The sequence below is a fragment of the Pan paniscus genome, chromosome 6 (assembly GCF_029289425.2).
Source record: "Pan paniscus chromosome 6, NHGRI_mPanPan1-v2.0_pri, whole genome shotgun sequence".
NCBI classification, from domain to species: domain Eukaryota; kingdom Metazoa; phylum Chordata; class Mammalia; order Primates; family Hominidae; genus Pan; species Pan paniscus.
The window spans coordinates 49,424,237-49,448,925 of NC_073255.2; the positions used below are offsets into that span (position 1 = coordinate 49,424,237).

Sequence of the window (24,689 nt, forward strand, 5' to 3'; positions counted from 1 at the left end):
AGCTATTTTGTTCCTCAAATCTGTTTATTCTGCACCTGTGGAGTTTTTAACAGGGTGAATTGTGCGATTTCTCCTCAGCCTCTATTCCCTCGTAGCTGTCCCTTCACCAAACCTCCTGTCCATCATGGTCAGCCAGCAACCCTCCCAAAGGTGGGCTAATGATGCTGGCACATGGGGCTCTTATGAGGACCCAAAAGTAGATAGTAGGCTCCAGAAACGCCAGCTCCTTTCCACCCCTTTTTGCTTGTCTTCCATTTACATGCTGACAGTCCCTCTGAGCCTCAAAGCAACAGCAGCCCCTCAGCCAAACAAAGGCTGGACCCAGCATGGGGCAGAAAGACTCGAGGGGATCTGGAATGTTCCTTGACATTTCCACCCACTGCCCTGGCCTGGGGCCCTCCTGGGAGCTGGTTGTTTGTACGGTGGGTTCTTCCCTCCTTGAATGCACCGTGGTTCTCCTGTAGCTCCTCCAGGTGTTGCCTACTTCACAGGCTCTTCCAGAAAAGGAGGGGCTGCACATCTTACTCCTGACTGACTCTCAGGCTCTGTGCCCTCCCAGTTTGAAGGGAAATTACTCCCACTCCTCAAAGGCCCTTGTAAGGCATGAGCACACAATGGCCTGGCTACTTTCTTGAAAAGAGGGAGGAGAAACAGAACAAAACACAGACTAGTATCTCCACAAATCACTCTCCCACACATGTATTATTTGTGTCATTCACAAAAATTATCTTAAACTGAGAGGAAGCCAGGGTAGGACATGTGACATAAAACACCATTTCTGCCAACAAATGTTTATTAAACACCTATGTGCACAGCACAGAGCCAGGATCTTCATCTCCACTGTAGTTCATGCTTCTGGAGAGCTGTCCAAAAGCTCGGGTTGGGCTGGTTTGAGGCCTGGGATCCAAGCCCGAGGTGAAGATGGGCGGACCAGCCTAGCCCCAAGAGCTCCCAGCCTTCAGACTCCTGGGTGGCCTTGACTGGCAGCAACAGCCTTAATAAGAATTGGAGCTGGAGACCAAACCCAACACCCAGGAGGGGCTAATCCATGACCAAGGTGCTTATGAGAGCATCCTTCCTGGGCCTTATGAGAGCATCCTTCCTGGGCCCTTCTCTTGCCAGAAAAGGCCGTGGATGGCAGACCTGCAGGTGCGCCCTGGAGGGAGTGGCTGCCGACCTGCCTCCCACAGCGTTGGCTCTTGGCCTGAGCCTTTGCCTCTTCCTGGCCTCCTGTGATATCACACCCAGGGTAGTGGTCATTGTCTGTGTTCTCAGGGACACTGCTACGTGTTAAAGACTTACTGACACAGAATTAAGACTTTCAAGAGAGGAACTGAGAAGGGAAAAGTTGGATGAGAAGTGGGCTCCTAGGAAAGTGAGTGAGTGTGGGACAAACATGGAGTGTGTCTGTTCCTGCCAACTTCCAGACCCAGGCCCAGGAGGAGGCACTGCCCAAGGCCTAGGTGACTTGGAAACTGGGGACCCACTATGGGAGCAGAGGAGCCATCAGTGGTGCTGCCTGGATACCTCAAGAGCAGGCCATCCTCCAGTGACAGGCAGTCTCATGGGAATGGCCTCCCCTAGGATTTGAGGAGGGCGTATGTCAAGGGGCAGTCACAAGGAAGACCCCCATAACCCTTTGGTTCAGGGCCATAGAGCCTAGACAGGGCCTCTGGCTGTATCAGAACTGCCGCCCATTGTTGGGCAAGAAGTTGCTGATGGCACCAGCACCTTTGATAGAACCTTCAAAGCTGTGGTTGACATAGATGTTGTCAGCTGTGGAGACTCGGGAGGGGTGATTTGGGCAGGAGGCCACCATGACTGCTGCCGCCGCCTCCTCAGCCCGCTTCTGCTCCAGTGCCAGAGCCGGGTTGACGTCAGGCCCTGCGGAGAGACAGAGAACCACAGTCAGAGAGGTGGGCAGGGGACACAGGTGAGAAGCTATTCCTGGTTCTGTACAACAAACCCAGGGCAGGAAGGGTCCCAGGGGGGATCTGTGCCATGTGCCTTCCATGGTCACTATGTTCACAGCCCAAGCTTCAGGGATGTCCTGGTCCCTCCATCCCCCAAGCATTTTGGGAACCTCCAAGGAATAGCCACCACCTGCAGCTCCAAGGCCCTGGATATCCTTCGTCCAAGCACACCCCACAACTGCTCCTCCTTGCCCCTCTTTTATGTCTCACCCACCACCCCCAGCGCACACACTCTACTCCTTCCAAGAGGGTCAGGGAGTCCCCACAAGAGACATGGTTAGGAACCACAGAGCTGTGTGGGCTCCAACCCCTACTACCTTTGACCAAGTCTGTAACCTGGGGCAGGTGTCTCAGTTCCCTCATCTGTAAAATGGGAAGGATAATAATACCTGCCTCGGGGGTAGTAAGAGAATTACAGACACATATGTTGATGCACAAACACACCCCTCTATAAATGTCCTCTAATAATATTATTACCATCTGGTGGGGGGTAAAATTGAACTCCTCCCAGCTTGCCCACCCTGAGAGCCAGAAACACCTTCATCCTGGGAGGCTCAATTTGAGCTTCCATGTGCCTCAGCCTCCCAAAGTGCTAGGATTACAAACATGAGCCACCACTCCTGGCCAGCATTTCAAAATATTAATGAGACCAGGTGCGGTGGCCCACGCCTGTAATCCCCGCACTTTGGGAGGCCAAGGCAGATGGATCACCTGAGGTCAGGAGTTCGAGACCAGCCTGACCAACATGGTGAAACCTGTCTCCAATAAAAATACAAAAATTAGCAAGGTATGGTGGCATGCACCGATATCCCAGCTACTTGAGAGGCTGAGACAGGAGAATCGCTTGAACCCAGGAGGCAGAGGTTGCAGTGAGCTGAGATTGCGCCACTGCACTCCAGCCTGGGCAACAGAGAGAGACTCTGTCTAAAAATAATAAAAATAAAAATAATTAAAAGAATTAAAAACAAATTAATAATAGGGCTGGGCACAGTGGCTCACGCCTGTAATCCCAGCACTTTGGGAGGCCTTGGCAGTCGGATCACCTGAGGTCAGGAGTTCGAGACCAGCCTGCCCAACATGGTGAAACCCCGTCTCTACTAAAAATAAAAAATAAATAAATAAATTAGCCAGGCGTGGTGGTGCGCACCTGTAATCCCAGCTACTTGGGAGGCTAAAGCAGGAGAATGGCTTGAACTTGGGAGGCAGAGGTTGCAGGGAGCTGAGATCATACCACTGCACTCCAGCCTGGGCAACACAGCGAGACTCCATCTCAAAAAATAAAAATAAAATAATGTAAAGTAAAATAAAATAAATAATAAATTTAAAGTAAAATAAAAGCCAAGCGCAGTGGCTCACACCTATAATCCTAGCACTGTGGAAGGCCATGGTGGATCACTTGAGCTCAGGAGTTTGAGACCAGCCTGGGCAACATAGGGAGACCCCATCTCTACAAAAAATAAAAAATTAGCTGGGCATGGTGGTGTGCACCTGTGGTCCCAGCTACTCGGGAGGCTGAGGTGGGAGGATCACTTGAGCCTGGGAAGTCAAGGCGGCAGTGAGCTGTGATCATGCTACTGCACTCCAGCCTGGGTGTCAGAGCAAGACCCTGTCTCCAAAAAATATTAATAATAATAATAGAATGGAACCAGCAATATCAGAATGCTTCACATGTATAAAGGAAGTATTAATATTATTTAGTGAAGCATTTGTTTTAGGCAGGCATGTCTATGTGTGCCCGTGCGTGTCACCTCTCTGTGTAAAATATATTTCTTGCTGAAGGGCATGCTTAAAAGTCCAACAGCAGTGCAGTGAGGATCCACAGTGTACAGGGCCACAGAAACGTTGTTTGAGACATACATCACTGACAAAAAAAGATGTTCACAGCACATTAAATGAATAATAGTAGCTTCCAAGACAGAATTGCCACATGGTCATAGTCCTGGCTTCTGACATCTGCCCATGGCTCGTTGCACTTCCTGAGCTTTTGTGGTGAGCATGCACTGTTACTGTTGTCGTCAGCATAATCATGACAGTCTGGTAGGAACAGGCCTGGGCACTCACCCACGTAGCTGAGGATGACGGGCAGGAAGACCAAGCCATGCAGCAGGCCCAGCAGAGTGATCAGGAGGTTGAGGCGGAAGAAGAAGATCTGAATGAGCTGGGCCTTGGCGAGGCCCAGGACAAGGATGCCAGGCAGGTTGGTCATGGCCACACCTGCAAACACCTGGGGGGGTCAGAGCCAGGTGTCAGGCAGGGCACAGGGCATCAGGCAGGGCACAGGGCATCAAGCAGGGCACAGGGTGTCGAGTGGGGCACAGGGTGGCCCACTCCTCTCCACTCACCGCACTTCCCATAGAGATGGTGGCCTCTTTGGCCCTCTCCAGCCAGGTGGGCTTGGTGCTGATGGCAAAGGAGCGGGTAATGTGGGACACAAACTCCACAGACATGCCCACCGCCTATGGGCAGAGAGGGGGCATAAGCCAAGAAAGGTAGAGGTGGGGAAGGAACTAGGGAGATGAGGCCTCCACCAGGACCAGCACAGGGCAGGCATCTAGATTCTAGACAGAACTGGGAGTATTTGGCCGGGTGCAGTGGCTCATGCCTATAATCCCAAAACTTTGGGAGGCCGAGGTGAGAGGATCACTTGAGCCCAGGAGTTTGAGACTAGCCTGGGCAACAAAGTGAGACCCTGTCTCTACAACAAAAATTAAAATATTAGCTGGACGCAGTGGCACGTGCCTGTAGTCCTGGCTACTTTGGAGGCCGAGGTAGGAGGATCGCTTGAGCCCAAGGGTTCGAGGCTACAGTGAGCTATGATCATGTCACTGCCCTCAAGCCTGAGCAACAGAGCAAGACCCTGCCTCTAAAAAAAGAAAAAAAAAGAACTAGGAGTATTCTATGAGGCTGGATCCCCAACCACCCCTCCAGAGGCCCCCTGGTGCCTGTGTCTGCTGGGTTACCGAGACCAGGTTGATGAGGGACACAGCGTTGTAACTGATGCCCCACAGGGCCATGAAGCCGACGGTGTCCACGAGGATCATGACAATGGAGAGCAGGTTGAGGAGGCCGGAGTGCAGGTCCAGGCCCAGCAGGAGGCAGGAGACAGCGAAGGTGGGCACAAGGCAGAGGCTGAGCATGAAGAGCCCCTCAGGGAGGATGGTCAGGTACTGCTCATAAAACACATTGGTGATCCTGCCAGAGCGCAGAGCATGGTCACAAGCTCAGGCCTCTGGGGCCCTCAAGGTGGGTGGGACACCCCACTTCAGAAGGAGAATGCTGAGGGTCAGGCAGGCTTATATTGGGGTGCAAACCAGCCTAAGAAATAGGCCCAAGGCTGCAGCCAGAGCCTCCTGACCTAAAACTGGTCTTCATCTCATGCAACTCCTTGCAAGCCCTCCACCCTAACCTCCAGTCTCCAGCAACCATCCCCCACCTCCCTCCAGCCCAGCCACTCAGGTCCTCACGTGTAGGGGAAGACCTCAAAAGCCGGGTCTGTCCCAGGCACTTTCCGCAGGTCAGCAGTGATGTTGGCTGCCAGCTCTCGAGCTGCCCGCAGAGCTTCTGTGTAATCCTGTGAGTTTTTCAGGGGCTTGTGATAGGCCATGAACCTGGAGGCTGGACAGCCATGGCACACAGAAGATGGAAGGGCAAAGGTCAGAGCCCTTTCCAGGACAACTTCAGAACACCGCAGACGCAGTGGCACAGGCATGTGATCAAGCTGGGTTCAGGGCTCTGCCACCACCATTTGAAATTCTTAGTAAATTTTGTGCAAGAGGCCCATATTTTTGTTTTGCACCAGCCCTGCAAACTCCATAGCTGGCCCCACTGCTGTGAGAGACCCAGGCCTGACCTTTGATGAGTGAAGCCTACAGAGATCTCCCTAGTGAACCGAGATTCTTCTCTGTATGCTTTCAAGATATGCATTGGATTTTTAAAATTAACTTAATTGGTTTTTAATTTGCATATTCCTATAGGAAAGGACTAGAAAGAAAGACAGAAAAATGAGAACGGTTGGATTATTAGAGCTGTGGCTTAGGGCTCCTGCCAGATAAAGGTTATTTCTTAATGACTTTTAAGAAATTAAGGTTATTGGCCGGGTGTGGTGGCTCACGCCTGTAATCCCAGCACTTTGGAAGGCTAAGGCAGGTCGATCACCTGAGGTCAGGAGTTCAAGACCAGCCTGCCCAACATGGTGAAACCCTGTCTCTACTAAAAATGCAAAAATTAGCCAGGCGTGGTGGCACACCCCTGTAATCCCAGCTACTTGGGGGGCTGAGGCAGGAGAATTCTTGAACTCAGGAGGCAGAGGCTGCAGTGAGCTGAGATCATGCTACTGCACTCCAGCTGGGCAACAGAGCAAGATCCCATCTCAAAAAAAAAAAAAAGAAGAAATTAAGGTTATTAAGACCTTTATACAATAAAGGGTTTTTTGTTCTTGTTTTTGTTTTCGAGACAGAGTCTCACTGTCACCGCAGCTGGAGTGCAGTGGTGCGATCTTGGCTCACTGCAACTTCTGCTTCCCGGGTTCAAGTGATTGTCCCGCCTCAGCCTCCCGAGTAGCTGGGATTACAGGTGCATGCCACCATGCCTGGCTAATTTTTGTATTTTTAGTAGAGACAGGGTTTCACCATGTTGGCCAGGCTGGTCTCAAACTCCTGACCCCAAGTGATTCGCCGGCCTCGGTCTCCCAAACTGCTGGGATTACAGGTGTGAGCCACCACACCTGGCCCAAAAAGGTTATTTCTTGGCGACACTCTGCCTCTATTAATAATACAAAAATTAGCTGGGCATAGTGGCATGTGCCTGTAATCCCAGCTACTAGGGAGGCTGATGCAGGAGAATTACTTGAATCCAGGAGGTAGAGGTTGCAGTGAGCCGAGATTGTGCCACTGTACTCCAGCCTGGGTGACAGAATGGCAATTGTGTCTCAAAAAAAAAAAAAAGTTATTTCTTTATTGTGTACAGTGAGCATGTGTATCTGAAAAAGAAACAATAGTGCTACATAGGTGTGGAGAAAAAAGAAGAGAAATGGTCTTGGATACATACAATCTCAGAGCAGGGGAGGTGCCTAGAGAACTTCCCACCAGGCCTCTGACCACCTGGAGGGTAGTTCACACACAAATGCCCAGCCCAGCCCAGCAATTCGGGGTCTGCAAAGTCTTGGGTGAGGGCTGAGAACTTGCATTTCTTTTTTCTTTCTTTCTTTCTTTCTTTTTCTTTCTTCCTTCCTTCCTTCTTTCTTTCTTTCCCTTTCTCTCTCTTTCTCCCTTTCTTTCTTTTCTTTTCTTTTCTTTCCTTTTCTTTTCTCTTCTTTCCTTTTCTTTTCTCTTCTTTTCTTTCAATATCTGGCTTTTTTGCCCAGGCTGGTCTCAGACAGACTAGACTCCTGGGCTCAAGTGATCCTCCCACCTTGGCCTCCCAACGTACTGGGATTATAGGCATGAGCTGCAGCACCTAGCTGGAACTTCATTTTGAACAATTTCCAGGTTATGCTGATGCTGCTGGCTGGTGGACCTCATTTTGGGAAGTGCTGCTCTAGACTAACCTAGTGCACACACAAGAAGACAAAGGTCAGAGATGGTGCAGACTTGCCCCCGGTTATGGGGGCTTGGCTCTACTGTGTGCTCCTTCCAGGCCCTGCTCCTCGTTCCCTGACTGACACACCCACTCCCATCTGTCCACACCAGCCCCACCACACTGGCCTCACAGAGCCTGTTGTGCTCAGCGACCAGGGCCGGGCAGGGTGCATTGCCCTTCTGGAAACATGGGAACTTCATAGCTGGAAGGGTGGGGTGAGCGAACTTGAGGCAGCTTTCAGCCAGCAGTTCAAACTGTGAATTATTTCAGTACAAAGTGAGATCATCCTTCAAAAACTCCCCCACCCACCGACGACCCCCATGTCCGTCTCCAGCACGAGCTCCCTTAGGGCCCCTACACCGAGCATGTCTGCACGGAGCTATGGCCAGCTCCTTTACACAGATGGCTGTCTTGTTCTGCCATCTGCTGTATGAGCTGACAGCATGTTGTGGGTCCTTTTCCTGTCAGTCCAACTGCATCTCTCTTGTTACTTTTTTCTTTTTTTTTTTTTTTTGAGAGAGGGTCTCACTTTGTTGCCCAGGCTGGAGTGCAGTGTTGCGATCACAGTTCACTACAGCCTCAACCTCCCAGACTCAGGCATTCTTCCCGCCCAGCCTTCTGAATAGCTGGAACTACAGGCACACGCCACCACACCCGGGCAATTTTTTAAATTTTACTTTGTAGAGGAGGCCGGGCACAGTGGCTCATGCCTGTAATACTAGCACTTTGGGAGGCCAAGGCAGGCATATCACCTGAGGTCAGGAGTTTGAGACCAGCTTGGCCAACGTGGTGCAATTCCATCTCTGCTGAAAATACAAAAATTACCCAGACATGATGGTATGCTCCTATAGTCCCAGCTACTCAGGAGGCTGAGGCAGGAGAATCGCTTGAACCCGGAAAGTGGAGGTTGCAGTGAGCCGAGATTGCACCACTGCACTCCAGCCTGGGCAACAAAGCAAGACTCTGTCTCGAAAAAAAAAAAAAGAGGGTCTCCCTACTGTTGCCTGGGCTGGTCTCAAACTCCTGGATTCAAGAGATCCTCTCACCTTGGCCTCCTAGAGTGCTAAGATTACAGGCGCCCAGCCTCTTGTTACTTTAAATGACTGCTAGGATTGTGCTGTGCCAAGCATCCTAATTCATTTAACCAGCTGCCCTTTGGGTGTAATTTGTGCTGGTAAGAAAGGTGCTTAGCCAGGGTGTGGAGAACTCCCAAGTATGGTATCAACTGCTGAATGAATTCCACAAACTTAGCATTGACCATGGACTTGGGAGTGAGAGAAGGGGTGAAGTCTGAGATGTGGAGTTGGGAAACAAGACCCCTGCTGACAGGGCCAGCGCAGTGAGAACCTCCTGACAAAGGAGGGAGACAACATGTGACAGGCTGTTCCCTGGGGTTTTCGGGGGCCCTCCAGAGCAACCGATTTATGTCCTCCCCTCCAGGCAAGGCCATGCTTACCTAAAACCTGGCCATCTGAAGTCAAGTTCACAGAGGTGCTGTATGCTGCCAGGCCGCTGCAAGAAGGTCAGGGCAAAGGCTTAGCCAGGGACGAAGCTTCTTTCATCTGCCCAGCCCACAGCCACCCCAGAGAGGCCCCTGATAGCCTCCTCCTGCCTCTCTATATTCAACCCCATCCTGGGTCCCACATGTCTGTCCTCCCCAGCAGAAGGCCCTCCCAAGCTTACCCTTTGGGACATTTGATGTTGGGCCGGTCGTTCAGGAACCAGGGAAGATACTTATGGAACTGCTCCACCGAGGGCCTCACAGAGCCCATCGTGATGCTCATGCAGTTCTTTAGGCAGTTCAGAGAGTCTACAGAGAAAGCAGGGGTCTGGGCAGTGACACCCCAGGGCCAGCAGCTCCTGCTTTGTGCCCCTCCTTCCCCAACAATCCCATCAAAGGTCCTGGGCACTCCAGCCTCAACCAGTCGCTTCTAGGGGGATTTGCATTTGTCATTTGTGGGAGAAGTTCTCCTCTTGGCTATAGAAACTGTGGGCACCTACAGGCAGAAGGGGAAAGGAAGTTTGGGGCAGAAAAACAGGCCCCACAAAGGCCTCTCCACCTACAAATGCCACTACTTTGGGCGGCAGGGCCATGTGCTAACCTCAGCAGCTCTCCCCTCCTGAATGCCACTGCTTTGGGCGGCAGGGCCATGTGCTAACCTCAGCAGCTCTCCCCTCCTGACTCCCCACTGCCCTGCCACCCGGTAGCACCATGTGCTCTGAAAATGGGGGCACAGTACACAGCAGTATACATGTGTGATGCCCACGGGCCAGCACGGTCACCCACACAGGTGCTTCTCACAGAGTGCCTGTCCCTCAGGCCACGTCTGCACCCATGCCCCCGACAGACCCTGCAGGATGCGTGGGAGAGGTTGAGGGAGCCTCTCCAGTCCTCTCCTTTCTGTTGCCTCAGTTTGCCCGAGCTGTGGTGGACAGTGAGCCCCCATGGCCCCACACTCACTGACGGTCGAGGGGCAGAACTTGTCCTTATTGGGGCCAGATATATAAAGGCGGCAGCAGGAGGACGGGGTCAGCCAGTCAATGAAGTCATCCACCCAGGAGGAGGCAGGGATGGCCAGGTAAGACCTAAGGGGCAGGTGGGAGGAAGGGTGAAAAGGCCAGCTGGGCAGGGTGGTGGGTCCTTCTCGTGGCCCAACCCCCACGCAGCCCTCCCCAGGCATACGGCAGCAAGGCAGCAGGGCAGCAGGACAGGGATAGAACAGGCAGGAAGAGGGGACTGGAGAGGACTGGGGGGACTCAAACAGGGAGTAGGCTGGGGTTTGGGGCGGGCCAGGAACTCACTGCTCAGGGAACTCTGTGGCATACTGGATCTTCTGGGTGAAGGAGAAGTTGTTGCAGCCTGCACTGGAGCAGATGGCATTCATCCCAGCCTCGCTGGAGAAGTTGTAGCCCAAGGTGGTAACAAAGTACACCGGGGCCCCCACCTCGAAGTAGCGGTTCAGAAAGAGGAAATAGTCAAGCAGGTACGAGTCCTAGGAGTGGAGGAGGGTCAGTGAGCTTTGGTTCGCTATGCACACCCCTAAAGGGCTCACTCCAGCTCACACTCTCGAAGGTACACACAGAGGTACATGCTAAAAGGCACATGTTCAGAGGTCCATGATCAGAGGAACACACAGAGGAACATGTTCAGAGATACACATACAGTTACACACTCAAAGGGATGTGCTCAGTGGGACACTCAGAGATATACACGCAGATACATGCTTAGAGGTACACAGAGGTACATGCACACAAGTACACAAAATATACACAGAGATGTACATGCTCAGAGGTCACACACAAGGTACATATAGAGAAGGACAAGCACAGACACACACACTCAGGGGTACCCTCAAGATGTATGTGCACTGTACAGTTACACCGGAACACAGTTTTAGGTGTACCCACAGATGAACATACTCCAAGGTTCACAGAATAGGTATAATCACAGGTGCAAACAGAAGTACACTTATGCAGGTACAAACACAGAGCAACACCTATCACCTCACATGAACACACGCTGACACACACAAACATGCACAGACACATAATTGTACCCCTTCCTATCACCCCCAATATGGCACAGCCACAGTCTAACAAGCTGGCCTGTGACAACGGCCCATATTTGTGTGCACATATAAATGTCAGTGTGCACACCCTCAAAGCCATGCACCAGGTATCCTCATGGTCTGCTCCCTTCTATAACATAAAGGCTCAGAGTGACATTAGGGAAAATGGCACAGTAGGAAGTGTCAGGAATCCCTCTCCCCACCTAGACAACAATTTGTCTGGTATAACTATTTTGTTTTTGTTTTGTTTTGTTTTGTTTTGTTTTGAGATGGACGGAGTCTTCTGGGCTGGAGTGCAGTGGCGCGATCTCTGCTCACTGCAACCTCCGCCTCCTGGGTTCAAGCGATTCTTGTGCCTCAGCCTCCTGAGTAGCTGGGATTACAGGCACGTGCCACCGCTCCCAGCTGATTTTTGTATTTTTAAAAGAGATGGGGTTTCACCATGTTGGCCAGGCTGGTCTCAAACTCCTGACCTCCCAAATGGCTGGGATTACAGGCATGAGCCACCACGACGGCCCTAGTGTAACTATTTTGGAACTCTGGAGTCTATTGAGGGCTGGAAGCTTCCAGGATAAGGCTTGGACAGTAAATTGTGGTTAATTTCAGGCAATCTTAGCTTTAGTACAGTAGCAGCTACCCATTTGCCACTCCCAGCCTCAAGGCATGCAGCTGTGTATGCTTTCCAGAAGCAGCTTGTACGCAGCTTGCAGGAGCCAGGTAGGCAAGGACACCATCCACCAAATATCAGCTGGGCATGATGGCTTACACTTGTAATTTCAGAACTTTGGGAGGGCAAGCAGGAGGGTCACTTGAGCCCAAGAGTGGGAGACCGATCTGGGCATATAGCGACACCCTGTCTCTACAAAAAAAAATACAAAAGTTAGCTGGGTGTGGTGGCACATGCCTGTAGTCCTAGCTACTCAGGAGGCTGAGATAGGAGAATCATTTGAGCCTGGAAGTTTGCTGCTGCAGTGACCTATGATTGCACCACTGCACTTCAGCCTCAGCAAGAGAGCCAGACCCTGTCTCTAATAAATAAATAAATAAATTCAAATATCAAGGATCTGAGTTCTGATCGTTGATCATTACTTCTGATATTGGTGGTACAGATACACAGGCAGGCAGCCACTATTGCAACTCCCACCACCATTGTTGCAACCACCTCCACATCTTACTAAAGTGACTTCCAGGAGATTTAAAGAGTAAGCACCTATCCCCGACCCCTTCATTTTTCCCTTTTTCTCCTTTTGGGAACCATACATATAAGGACAAGGACATTCAAAAGCAACCATAAATATAGGGATATTTAGACAGTCACCACACTGCATAAATGCTCAGAGAAAAATGCAGTCTCAAAAATACCTGAGAAGACATTAACTCTGTGCCTTTGGCTGATCCCCAGCACAGAAACACCAACAGCAATAAATAAAATAAAGCAAGCCCTGGGAAAGAAGGAGAATCTGATCTCCAGAGCTACCACATTATAAGAATCAAATGTCCATTTTTCAACCAAAAACACACCAAGAAAAAGAAAAACATGGCCCATTCAAAGGGAAAATATTAACCAACAGAAACTGTTCCTGGGTAAGACCAGACAGCAGACTTACTAGACAAAGACTTCAAAACAATTGTCTCAGCCAGGCACAGTGGCTGATGCCTGTAATCCCACAACATCAGAAGGCCAAGGCAGGCAGATCACATGAGGCCAGGAGTTCGAGACCAGCCTGGCTAATATGGTGAAACCCTGTCTCTACTAAAAATACAAAAATTAGCCGAGCATGGTGGCAGGCACCTGTAATCCCAGCTACTTGGGAGGCTGAGGCTTAACCCCAGGAGGCAGAGGTTGCAGTGACCCGAGATCACACCATTGCACTCCAGCCTGGGTGATAGATCAAGACTCTGTCTCAAAAAATAAATAAATAAATAATAAAATAAATGAATAAAACAATTGCCTTAAAGTTGCTCAAAGAGCTAAAAGAAAACAAAGTCAAGGAAATAATTTATGAACAAAATGGAAATATCAATGAGGAGGAAACATAAAAAAGAGCAAAAAAACTCTGGAGCTAAAAAGTACAGTAACTTAAATGAAAAATTCACTAGAGGGATTCAAAAGCAGTCAGAAGAAAGAATTAGCAAACTGAAGATAAGACCATTGAAATTACTGAGTCTGAAGAAGAGAAAGGAAAAAAAATAACGAAAGTGAACAGAGCAGAGCCTAAGGGACCTGTCAGACATCATCATCATCAAATAGACCAAAATATGCATTGTAAGAATTCCAGAAGAAAAGAGAAAGGGGAAGCGAGATTATTTGAAAAAATTATGGCCAGAACTCCCCAAATTTGATGAAAGACATGAATATAAACATTCAAGAAACTCAATAAACTCCAGTAGGATAAACTAAAGAAACCCACACCAACGGATATTATAATTTTTTTTTTTGAGATGGAGTCTTGCTCTGTTGCCAGGCTGGAGTGCAGTGGCACGATCTCAGCTCACTGCAACCTCTGCCTCCTGGGTTCAAGTGATTCTCCTGCCTCAGCCTCCCAAGTATCTTGGACTACAAGTGCGCACAACCATGCCCAGCTAATTTTTGTATTTTTAGTAGAGATGGGGTTTCATCATGTTGGCCAGGATGGTCTTGATCTCTTGACCTTGTGATCCACCCACCTTGGCCTCCCAAAGTGCTGGGATTACAGGCATAAGCCACTGCACCCAGCTGGATATTATAATTTAGCTGTCAAAAACCAAAGACAAGCCAGGCATGGTGGCATATACCTGTAGTCCCAGCTACTCAAGAGGCTGAGGTGGGAGGATTGCTTGAGCCCAGGGTTTCAAGTCCATTCTAGGCAACATAGCAAGACCCTGTCTCTAAAAAATAAAAATAAAAAGTAAAATAAAATAAGTTTTTTAAAAAATAGAAAATATTGAAAAAAAAGAAGTGACTTGGCATATACAAAAGATCCTCAAAAAGATTATCAGCATATTTCTCATCAGAAACCTTGAAGCCCAGATGGCAGTGGGTTTGTAAATTGAAAGTGCTGAAGAATGCTGGGCATGGTGGCTCATGCCTGTAATCCCAGCACTTCAGGAGGCTGAGGCAGGTGGATCACCTGAGGTCAGGAGTTTGAGACCAGCCTGGCCAACATGGCAAAACCCCATCTCTACTGAAAATACAAAAATTAGCCAGGCATGGTGGCACAAACCTGTAATCCCAGCTACTCAGGAGGATGAAGCAGGAGAATCACTTGAACCTGAGAAGCAGAGGTTGCAGTGAGCTGAGATCGTGCCACTGCACTCCAGCCTGGATGACAGAGTGAGACTCTGTCTCAAAAACAAACAACAACAACAAAAAACAAGTGCTGAAGAAAAAACAATTGTCAATGAAGAATCCTAATTCCAGCAAAACTGTCACTTAAAAATGAGGGAGAAGGCCAGGCATGGTGGCTCATGCCTGTAATCCCAGCACTTTGGGAGGCCGAGGCAGACAGATTATTTGAGGCCAGGAGTTTGAGACCAGCTTGACTAACATGGTGAGACCCCATCTCTGCTAAAAATACAAAAATTAGCCAGGCGTGGAGGCATGCACCTGTAATCCCAGCTACTTTGGAGGCTGAGGTAGTAGAATCTCTTGAACCTGGGAGGTGGAGGTCGCAGTGAGCCGAGATCACACCACTGCACTCCAATCTGGGCGACAGAGTGAGACTCCATCTCAAAAAAAACAAAAAACAAAAAAAAAACTAAAAATTAAAAATAAAAATGAGGGAGATGCCAGATGAGGTGATTCGTCCTATAATCCCAATACTTTGGGAGGCTGAGACACGAGGATCACCTGAGCCCAAAAGTTCGAGACCAGCCTGAGTAACATAGTGAGACCCCCATCTCAAAAAAAAGTTTTAATTAAAAAATAAAAATGGGCCGGGCACAGTGGCTCACGCCTGTAATCCCAGCACTTTGGGAGGCCAAGGCGGGTGGATCACCTGAGGTCAGGAGTTCATGACCAGCCTGGCCAACATGGTAAAACCCCGTCTCTATTAAAAATACAAAAATTAGCCTGGCATGGTGGCATGCACCTGTAATCTCAGCTACTCAGGAGGCCGAGGCAGGAGAATCACTTGAACCCAGGAGGCGGAGGTTGCAGTGAGGTGAGATCACACCATTGTACTCCAGCCTGGGCGACAAGAGTGAAACTCCATCTCAAAATAAATAAAAAATTTTTAAAAATTAAAATGAGGGTGAAATTAAGACATTCTCAGATAAACAAAAGCTGAAGGAGTTCGTTATCACTAGACCTTCCCTGAAAGAAATGCTAAAAGGAATCCTGTAGGTTGAAATAAAAAGACATTAGACAGGCCAGGCATGGTGGCTCATGCCTGTAATCCCAGCACTTTGGGAGGCCAAGGCGGGCAGATCACCTGAGGTTGGGAGTTCGAGACCAGCCTGACCAACATGGAGAAACCCCATCTCTACTAAAAATACAAAATTAGCCTGGCGTGGTGGCACATGCCTGTAATCCCAGTACTCTGGGGGCTGAGGCAGGAGAATCACTTGAACCCGGGAGGCAGAGGTTGCGGTGAGCTGAGATCATGCCACTGCACTCCAGCCTGGGTGGGCAACAAGAGCAAAACAACTTCTCAAAAAAAAAAAAAAGAGACATCAGCAGTAACTCAAAGATGTATGAAGAAATAAAAATCCCTTGGCTAGGCATAGTGGCTTACACCTGTAATCCCAGTACTTCAGGTGGCTGAGGTGAGAGGATCTTTTGAGGCCGGGAGTTTGAGGTTATAGTGAGCTATGATCACACCACTGCATTTCAGCCTGGGCAACAGAGCAAGACTCTGCCTCTTTAAATAAATAAATAAATCCCTGGCAAAGGTAAATAAATGGGCAGTTATAAATGTTATGATTTATAACTCCACCTTTTTGTACATGATTTAAGAGACTCATGCAAAAAAAATCATTAGCCTATGATTTTGGATACATAATGCATAAAAATACAAAAGTTTTTGAGACATAGTCTCACTCTGTCGCCCAAGCTGGAGTACAGTGGTACGATCCCAGCTCACTGCAACCTCTACCTCCTAGATTCAAGCAATTCTCATGTCTCAGCCTCCCAAGTAGCTAGGTTTACAGTTGTGTGCCACCATGCCTGGCTAATTTTTGTATTTTTAGTAGAGATGGGGTTTTGTCACGTTGGCCAGGCTAATCTTGAACTCCTGGCCTCAAGTGATCCAACCACCTCACAAAGTGCTGGGATTGCAGCCATGAGCCACTGCACCCAGCTGAAAAATAAAATTTTTTGAGACAAGGTGTCTCTCTGTTGCTCAGGCGGGAGTGCAGTGGCATGATCATAGCTGACTGCATACTTGAATTCCTGGACTCAAGCAAGCCTCCCACATAGCTGGGACTACAGGCACGTGCCATCTTGCCCAGCTAAATTTTAAATTTTTTCTAGAGATGGGATCTCACTGTGTTGGCCAGGCTGGCCTCAAATTCCTGGCCTCAAGCAATCCTCTTGCCTCCACCTCTCAAAGCATTGGGATTTCAGGCATAAGCCACCATGGCTAGCTCAAGATATAATTTTGTGACATCAATAACTGAAAGGGAGGTAAGATGGAGTTGTTATAGGGCAGAGTTTTTATATGCTATGGAAACAAAGTTGGCATAAATTTAGAGTGTTATAACTTCAGCACATTTAAGATAATCCCCATGGTAATCACAAATAAAATTAGCTGTAGACTATGCACAAAAGAAAATGAGAAGGAAAATGTAAAATTTCACTAGTAGCAATCAACTAAGCACAAAATAAGTCAGTAATGCAGGAAATGAGAAACAAAAAATCTACAAGGCATATAGAAAACAAATAGCAAAATGACAGAAGTAAATCCCTCCTTATCAATAATTACTGTAAATGTAAATGGATTAAACTCTCCAATCAAAAGAGAGTAGTAGGACCAGGCATGGTGGCTCACGCCTGTAATCCCAGCACTTTGGGAAGCCGAGGTGGGTGGATTACTCAAAGTCAGGAGTTTGAGACCAGCCTGGCCAACATGGTGAAACCCTGTCTCTACAAAAAATACAAAAAAATTAGCCAGGCATTGTGGCATGCACCTATAATCCCAGCTACTCAGGAGGCTGAGGCAGGAGAATTGCTTGAACCTGGGAGGTGTAAGTTGCAGTGAGCTGAGATCGCTCCACTGCACTCCAGCCTGGGTGACAGACTGAGGCTCCATCTCAAAAAAAAAGAAAAAAAAGAGTGGTAGAATGAATTAAACACACACACACACACACACACACACGATCGAGATTGTGAGAGTCAGCATACTGTGCCCTAGGCAGCCCCCATCTGCTAAAAAACAGCAAAACGTGATCTAACTATATGCTGTCTCCAAGAGACTCACCTTAGATCCAAAAACACAAATAGATTGAAAGTGGAAGAACAGAAAAAAGATATTCCATGTAAATAGTAACCAAAAGAGAATAGGGGTAGCTATACTAATATCAGACAAAATAGACTTTTTTTTTTTTTGAGACGAATCCTGACTCTGTTACCCAGGCTGGAGTGCAATGGCGTGATCTCAGTTTACCACAACCTCTGCCTCCCAGGTTCAAGTGATTCTCCTGCCTCAGCCTCCTGAGTAGCTGGGATTACAGGCATGTGCCACCATGCCCAGTTAACTTTGTATTTTTAGTAGAGATGGGGTTTCTCCATGTTGGTCAAGCTGGTCTCAAACTCCTGACCTCAGGTGATCTGCCTGCCTCAGCCTCCCAAAGTGCTGGGATTACAGGAGTGAGCCACCACTCCCAGCCAAAAAAATAAATATTGTATGAGTTCACTTACCTGAGGTGCCTAGAGTGGTCAAACTCATAGAACAGAAAGTAAATGGGCCGGGCACAGTGGTTCATGCCTGTAATCCCAGCACTTTGGGAGGCCAAAGCAGGCAGATCACAAGGTCCGGAGTTCGAGACCAGCCTGGCCAACATGGCGAAACCCTGTCTCTACTAAAAGTACAAAAATTAGTTGGACGTGGTGGCACACGGCTGTAGTCCCAGCTACTCAGGATGTTGAGGCAGGAGAATCGCTTGAACCTGGGAGGTGGAGGCTGCAGTAAGCCGAGTCTGCATCATTGCACTCCAGCCTGGGTGACAGAGCAAGACTCCATCTCAAAAAAAAAAAAGAAAAAGTAGAGGCCAGGTGCGGTGGCTCACACCTGTAATCCCAGCACTTTGGGAGGCCAAGGCTGGTGGATCACCTGAGGTCAGAAGTTCAAGACCAGCCAGGCCAACATGGTGAAACCCTGTCTCTACTAAAAATACAAAAATTAGCTGGGCGTGGTGGCGGCCACCTGTAATCCCAGTTACTTGGGAGGCTGAGGCAGGAGAATCACTTGAACCCGGGAGGCGGAGATTGCGGTGAGCCGAGATCACACCATTGCACTCCAGCCTGGGCAACAAGAGTGAAACTCTGTTTCAAAATAAATAAATAAATGGTGGTTGTGTCAGGGGCTGAGGGGAGGGGAGAATGGGGAGTCACTGTTTGTTGGGTAAAGTTTCAATTTTGCAAAAAGGAAAGAGTTTTGGAGATGGATGGTGGTGATAGTTGAATAGTATGAGTGTACTTAATATCACTGAACTGTACACTTAAAAATGGTTACAATGGTAATTTTCTATTATGTGTATTTTACCACAATAAAAAACAGGAAAAAAATGATAAAATTTTTAAAAGCAGTAAGAAACAAATGTCCCCAACAGAAAAATAAACAAAAGACATCAACATAAAACCTCAGCAGGGTCTGGCAGCCCATCACGTCCTTCCTTCTTGCTCTTGGGGCACTAGAGACCCTCTTCACCTCAGCCCTGTGGCATAGCCCCCAGGGCTTCTGCAGGTGGCAGGTTCATTCTGTGACTCCTCACCTGCTCTCCCTCCATAAAGTCACCCAAAGTACAGTCCTGAGCCATCTGCTCTTGTCCTCCCTCACCTGGCTTCCAGGACCCCAGGCCAGTACTGCCTAACACACCTACCCCAGCCGCACCCCACTCAGCCTTGTTGTGGGCTCAGGCCTGGCTGCTTCCACTGGGGCTCCTGCCAGTACCCAGACCCTTGCCCAAACCTCCATCACAGTTCCCCAGATGGGACCTAGACATCGAGTCCCCTTGATGCCTTCCCTCTCCCTAGAGCTTGCTCATGCAGTCTGACCATGTGTCTCAGACTTTGTTGTCTGTGGCTGCTTCCTCTTGGCCACCAGCCCATGGCCACCGCTGATGCATATCCAGAGGAGCCGGGTCCCCAGCCTTGGCTGATGCATTGTGCCTGTTGGCCCACACACTTACTGGTCCAGGCTGGGCAATCAGCACTCTCCCCCACCATGCCCTTGGCCTCCAGCTCATCCCACCCCCACAGTCGCTGCCACGCCCAGGAAACACACCTGGGCTCACCCTAGCCTCCCACTGGCGAGTCTGTCATCACTTCCCTCTGCAAATCCTATGTGACCTTGGAGGTCCCCTCCAACCACGAGGCTTTCCTTCCCCTGAACCCCTGCCCTCCCCGGGCTTTAGGCCCAGAGAATTCGCAGGGCTGGACACTGGGCAGGCACTCAGCAAAGTGGCAGTCATTCTTTGTGGCCTGCCGTCTCACATGGACAGCCCTCCGATGCCTGGGCCATCTCTCTTACTGTGGCCTGGGGCTGGCACCTGGCTGTTGTGCTGTTCATACACGAATGTGGCTTCACTCCCCAGGACTGCTGGAGGTGCCTCCAAAGCAATGAACAATTCTGCACCTCTGGCCAAGCCCCTGGCCGGAGACCCCCCAACCCATCCCTGCTGGTTGCTACTGCCCCTCCCCAAATCCCAGGGGCCTAAGGGTTGAGAAGGGCCTGGGCTCACCTTGGGCAGGGCCAGCTCCTGGTCCAGTCCCACGCTGATGTGGCACATGGAGTAGAGGCTCACTCCGAACAGGGCGAGAAACAGCAGCAGCTGAGAAGGGACCTGCTGCATGAGACCACCCTGCCCAACAGCCGTCCCCCATCTCCCCACAAATTTAAGTCAGTCAGGGTGTCATGGGCAACATTCTGGAGTTGAGCAGACTTGCGTGCCAGCCCCAAGTATCAGCATTTGGGCCTAGGCAACCTCCCCTCCTCCAACCCTGCTCTCCCTGAGGCGAGGTCCCCACCTAGTGCCCCTGCTCTCGTGTGGTTCAAGGCCCACTCACCACAACACCTCGAGTGATCCAGTGCAGCAGGAAGGGGGCATAGGCCTTTTGGAAGAAGCCAAGCAGGAGCCCCTCTCCCTGGCCAGGCGGGGGCAGCTCCCGGGGCTTGACGCAGCAGCAGACGTCCAACCGGGAGGCCTGGAGTGGGAGGCACCCCCTCAAGGTAGTCCCAGAGCAGACAAGGCCCCGGGGACCACCTTCTTGCCCCCAGGGAGTGTCACCTTCTGTGGGTGGCCCGTGCCAGTGCCCTCATGGAGACATACCAGTGTGCTGTTTTCTTTGCTTTTATTTTAATCTTGATAAAATATCTTTAAATTTTACACCATCATGGGAACCAACAGATCAACTCCTGTCGACCTCTCATTTATACAGCTGACCCTTGAACAACACGAGTTTGAACTGCCTGGGCTCACTTATCCCTGGATTTTCTTCCACCTCTGCCGCCCCTGAAACAGCAAGATCAAGCCCTCCTCTTCCTCCTCTTCCTTCTCTTCCTCAGCCTACTCAACCTGAAGACAACGAGGATGAAGACCCTCATGATGATCCACTTTCACTTCGTGAATAGTAAATAGATTTTCTCTTCCTTATGATTTTCTTACTAACATTTTCTTTTTTCTTGCTTCCTTTATTGTAAGAATACAGTTTATAATACATATAACATTCAAAAGATGTGTTATCGACTATTTATGTTATCATTAAGGCTTCCAGTCAATAGTAGGCTAGTAGGAATTAAGTTTAGAAGGGTCAAATGTTACATGCAGACCAGGCATGGTGGCTCACGCCAGCACTTTGGGAGGCCAAGGTGGGCGGATCACCTGAGGTCAGGAGTTCGAGACCAACCTGACCAACATGGTGAAACCCCATCTCTATTAAAAACGCAAAAATTAGCCAGGCGTGCGGGAGGAGGGGGCCTGTAATCCCAGTAATCGGGAGGCTGAGGCAGGAGAATCGCTTGAACCCGGGAGGCAGAGGTTGTGGTGAGCTGATATCGCGCCATTGCACTCCAGCCTGGGTGACAGAGTGAAACTCCGTCTCAAAAAAAAAAAAAAAAAGTTACATGCAGATTTTCAACTGCTTAGACAGTCGGTGCCCTAATCTCCACATTGTTCAAGGGTCAACTGTATTTTATTTCTCAACCTCATGCACTTTAGGAGGTTTGATTATATTTAAAAAATTGTCAAAACAAATTTATTTTTCTGTAGGAAATTGGAGAATACATGGCCTAAATATTACTCTCCTGGCACAATGCCCCTGTCCCCCACCCCATTCTCTGGGCCATCTCTGTGGTGGTAAAGCCACCCCATCTCCCTGCCATGGTGGGAACCCAGGGGCAGGTCCCTCAGTACTGGCCCAGCTGCCCCTACCTCCTGCCTCTTGCTGTCCAGGGAGAGCAGGGCCACAAAGGCTGACATCTGCAGGAGGAAGTCAAGGATCACTGCAAGGCCAGAGGTCAGGGCAAAGGTCCGCACAGCTGGCATGGGGGTCAGGGCCCCTGTGAGGGAGCAGAGGGCTGTCAGGGCACCCTGGCTTCAAGGGCAGAGTGGTAGCCGACATTGACAGGGTGCAGGGGGAAGGGGGTCTGCACTATACCCACTGCCCTCTGGGAACTCCTAGGCCCTGGCACTAACCCAGCAGGCCTAATGCCGAGTGGGGAGGTCTCACCCAGGCTCACCTAGGAAGAAGCAGATGGCCTCAGAGAGGCTGCACAACAGCATGCTGGGAGCCACCCTGCCTAGGGCTCGCCCAATGTGGACCTCTCGTGGCTCCCCAGGCCTCCGGGGCAGCCTCTGTGTGGGAACAGCAGGGATAAGAGCCAGGGCCCTCCAAGGGCACCGCCCCTCAAAGGCCAGCAGGGAGTTGGCAAGTGCCCAGAGCTGCAGCCAGGCCTGAGCAGCTGCTCTGACCTTCCTGAATCATCAGAGACTCTCATACTCTCCATGGCCAATATTCTTCTTCCAGGGTCTGGCTGGGAGAAGTGGTTGGTGCATTTGAGATGTCTATAGCATCCCTGTTCCAAGCACTGTTGGAACCCTAATTGTTCACCAACAGGGAGAGGTGAAATCGACTCTGATTTATCCTTACCATGGAACGCTACGTAGCAGCATAAAGACAGGAGGAGGCTGTAATGTACTAACATGGAGAGGTTTTACTAGACATTGCAAGGGGTTAACAGAAAGCTAATTCCAGATGGTAGAGGCAGGATGAAGTCATTTATGTCAACACACTCTAGTTTCTACAGATATTGTAAACGTGAGTGTCGATGAACAGAAAGAGTCTGCAGGGAGACCCAGCAAATTCACGCCAGAGTCCCATCTGGCCAGGAGGTGAGGTTGGGAGAAGAGTGGGCAGTTGGGGGTGTGGAGAGCTCCTCCCTTCTTACCTGGTACTCGAGAACAAAGATGAAGATGTTATCAGCCCCCACGGACAGCACCAGGAAAGGAACCACTTGCAGGATGACCAGGGAGGAGCGGATACCCAAGTAGGAGAAGAAGCCCATGGCAGCCATGACTGCTCCCAGGACCACGGCCACCCCGCCGAGGCCCAGCGTGGCCTTGGAGTCCACCTGCAATGCAAACAGGCTCAGCCCCCTAGCCACCTAGCACCTACCCAGTATGCCCACCAGCCTCAGCTAGGCGAGACAAAGTAGCCGGCAGGCACCCTCAGTGCCTGCAGGTGCCCGATACTGCCCCCAGTGGTGAGGAGCTCACATCTCACATTAAAGCCCCTCTGCAGAGCCATCCTCCCAAGGGGAGGTCCAGGAAACCCAAAGGCATGGGTGAGCCTATTCCATCTTCCTTGAGCATGCATTGCAAGAGATTTTAAGTCTTAGCTTTGCATTTGGGCAAGTGAGGGAATGGCATGTAACAGACAGAAAACTGCTCTTAGGCCAGGTGTGCTGGCTCACACCTGTAATCTCAACATTTTGGGAGGCTGATGAGGAAGAATCACTTGAGCCCAGGAGTTTGAGAGCAGCCTAGGCAAAAAGCGAGACCCCATCTCTACAAAAAATAAAAAACAAAAAAAATGGCCGGACGTGGTAGCTCACGCATGTAATCCCAGCACTTTGGGTGGGCGGACCACCTGAGGCCAGGAGTTCAAGACCAGTCTGACCAACATGGAGAAACCCCATCTCTACTAAAAACACAAAATTAGCTGGGCGTGGTGGCACATGCCTGTAATGCCAGCTACTCGGGAGGCTGAGGCAGGAGAATTGCTTGAACCCAGGAGGCGGAGGTTGCAGTGAGCCGAGATTGCGCCGTTACACTCCAGCCTGGGCAACAAGAGCAAAACTCTGTCTCAAAAAAAAAAAAATAGCTGGGCACAATGGCAAGTGCCTATAGTCCCAACTACTTGGGAGGCTGAAGCAGGAGGATCACTTGTGCCCAGGAGTTTTGAGGTTGCAGTGAGCTAAGATCATGCCACTGCACTCCAGCCTGGGCAACAGAGCAAGACCCTGTCTCAAAAGAAAGAAAGAGAGAAAAAGAGAAACAGAGAGAGAAAGAAAAGAAAGAGAAAGAGAGGGTAGGAGGGAAAAGAGAAGAGAAAAGAAAAGCAAAGAAAAGAGAAGAAAAAGAAAGGAAAAGAAAAGAAAATTGTTCTTGACCTTTCAGCACAGAACACTTGCAAGAGGTATTACCCTTTGGGGCAGCCACTTGGGTGTGTCCACTTTGCTGTTCTGAGGTGCTGTGGTTAGGAAAGTTGTAGAAGAACTGCTGAAGATGCCTGGGGTCCTGGGCTAGCCCACTTAGCTGTGTCCCTCCCGCTTCTCACCATCACTCGGCTCCAGCTGGAATAGCTGCCCAGGGCCAGAGAGATGTACAGGAATATGACAATGTAGCTGGTGGCAAAGATGGGCAGGTCTTCAGCTGTGGTGCGATTGATCTCGTCTTCCAGAGAGCGCTGTGGACACACACCCGACCAGCCCCCACTGACCGTGCCTGCTTCAGCCAGGCCAGCTCTCAATAGCTCGGTCACTGGGCACTAATTGTGTGTTGTGTCATAGGGCCTGATGGCCCCCTATAATCGCAGGTGAGGCTATAAGAACAGCCATCACAATCACCCCGTTCTGAGCAGGCAGCCACTGCCCAGGGTCACTTAGGAAGGGCCAGGGCCAGGATGGGGACACAGGAACTGACCCAAGACCACCTGGGTTGCAACCCCAGAGCCAGGGACCCTGCAGCCCCTACCTCAGCCATGAACGTGACCTGGAACACGCCAGCCGCCCGACGCCGGAAGGCTCGCATTTCCTCCAAGAAGGCCTCCTCCCACAGCTTGGCCTGGGCCAGACGGGGGTCCCCGGCAGGGTAATTGTTGAGGGAGAACGTCATGATCAGGGCCTCTGCCTCAGAATAGTCCTTTCCTGGG

At 50.1% G+C, this 24,689-nt stretch overlaps 1 protein-coding gene across 2 annotated transcripts in view; it reads right to left on the minus strand.

Moving 5' to 3' along the window:
- Positions 1–756: 756 nt before the first annotated feature.
- NPC1L1 (NPC1 like intracellular cholesterol transporter 1) overlaps positions 757–24,689 on the minus strand; it is a 28,753-nt gene continuing 4,820 nt past the window's right edge. The window contains exons 4-20 of one of the 2 annotated variants that reach the window (XM_034964032.2): positions 24,512–24,684; positions 24,096–24,224; positions 22,705–22,887; positions 21,997–22,111; positions 21,689–21,816; positions 20,325–20,462; positions 20,000–20,089; positions 10,353–10,543; positions 10,012–10,136; positions 9,234–9,360; positions 9,007–9,062; positions 6,819–6,899; positions 5,438–5,588; positions 4,934–5,165; positions 4,316–4,429; positions 4,035–4,197; positions 757–1,884 (exon numbers count right to left, since the gene is read on the minus strand). In XM_034964032.2, the coding sequence (XP_034819923.2) occupies positions 1,682–1,884; positions 4,035–4,197; positions 4,316–4,429; positions 4,934–5,165; positions 5,438–5,588; positions 6,819–6,899; positions 9,007–9,062; positions 9,234–9,360; positions 10,012–10,136; positions 10,353–10,543; positions 20,000–20,089; positions 20,325–20,462; positions 21,689–21,816; positions 21,997–22,111; positions 22,705–22,887; positions 24,096–24,224; positions 24,512–24,684 (2,399 nt within the window). In that variant the 3' untranslated portion in view covers positions 757–1,681. The remainder of the gene's footprint in view (positions 1,885–4,034; positions 4,198–4,315; positions 4,430–4,933; positions 5,166–5,437; positions 5,589–6,818; positions 6,900–9,006; positions 9,063–9,233; positions 9,361–10,011; positions 10,137–10,352; positions 10,544–19,999; positions 20,090–20,324; positions 20,463–21,688; positions 21,817–21,996; positions 22,112–22,704; positions 22,888–24,095; positions 24,225–24,511; positions 24,685–24,689) is intronic. The other variant, XM_055115897.1, reaches the window with a different exon arrangement.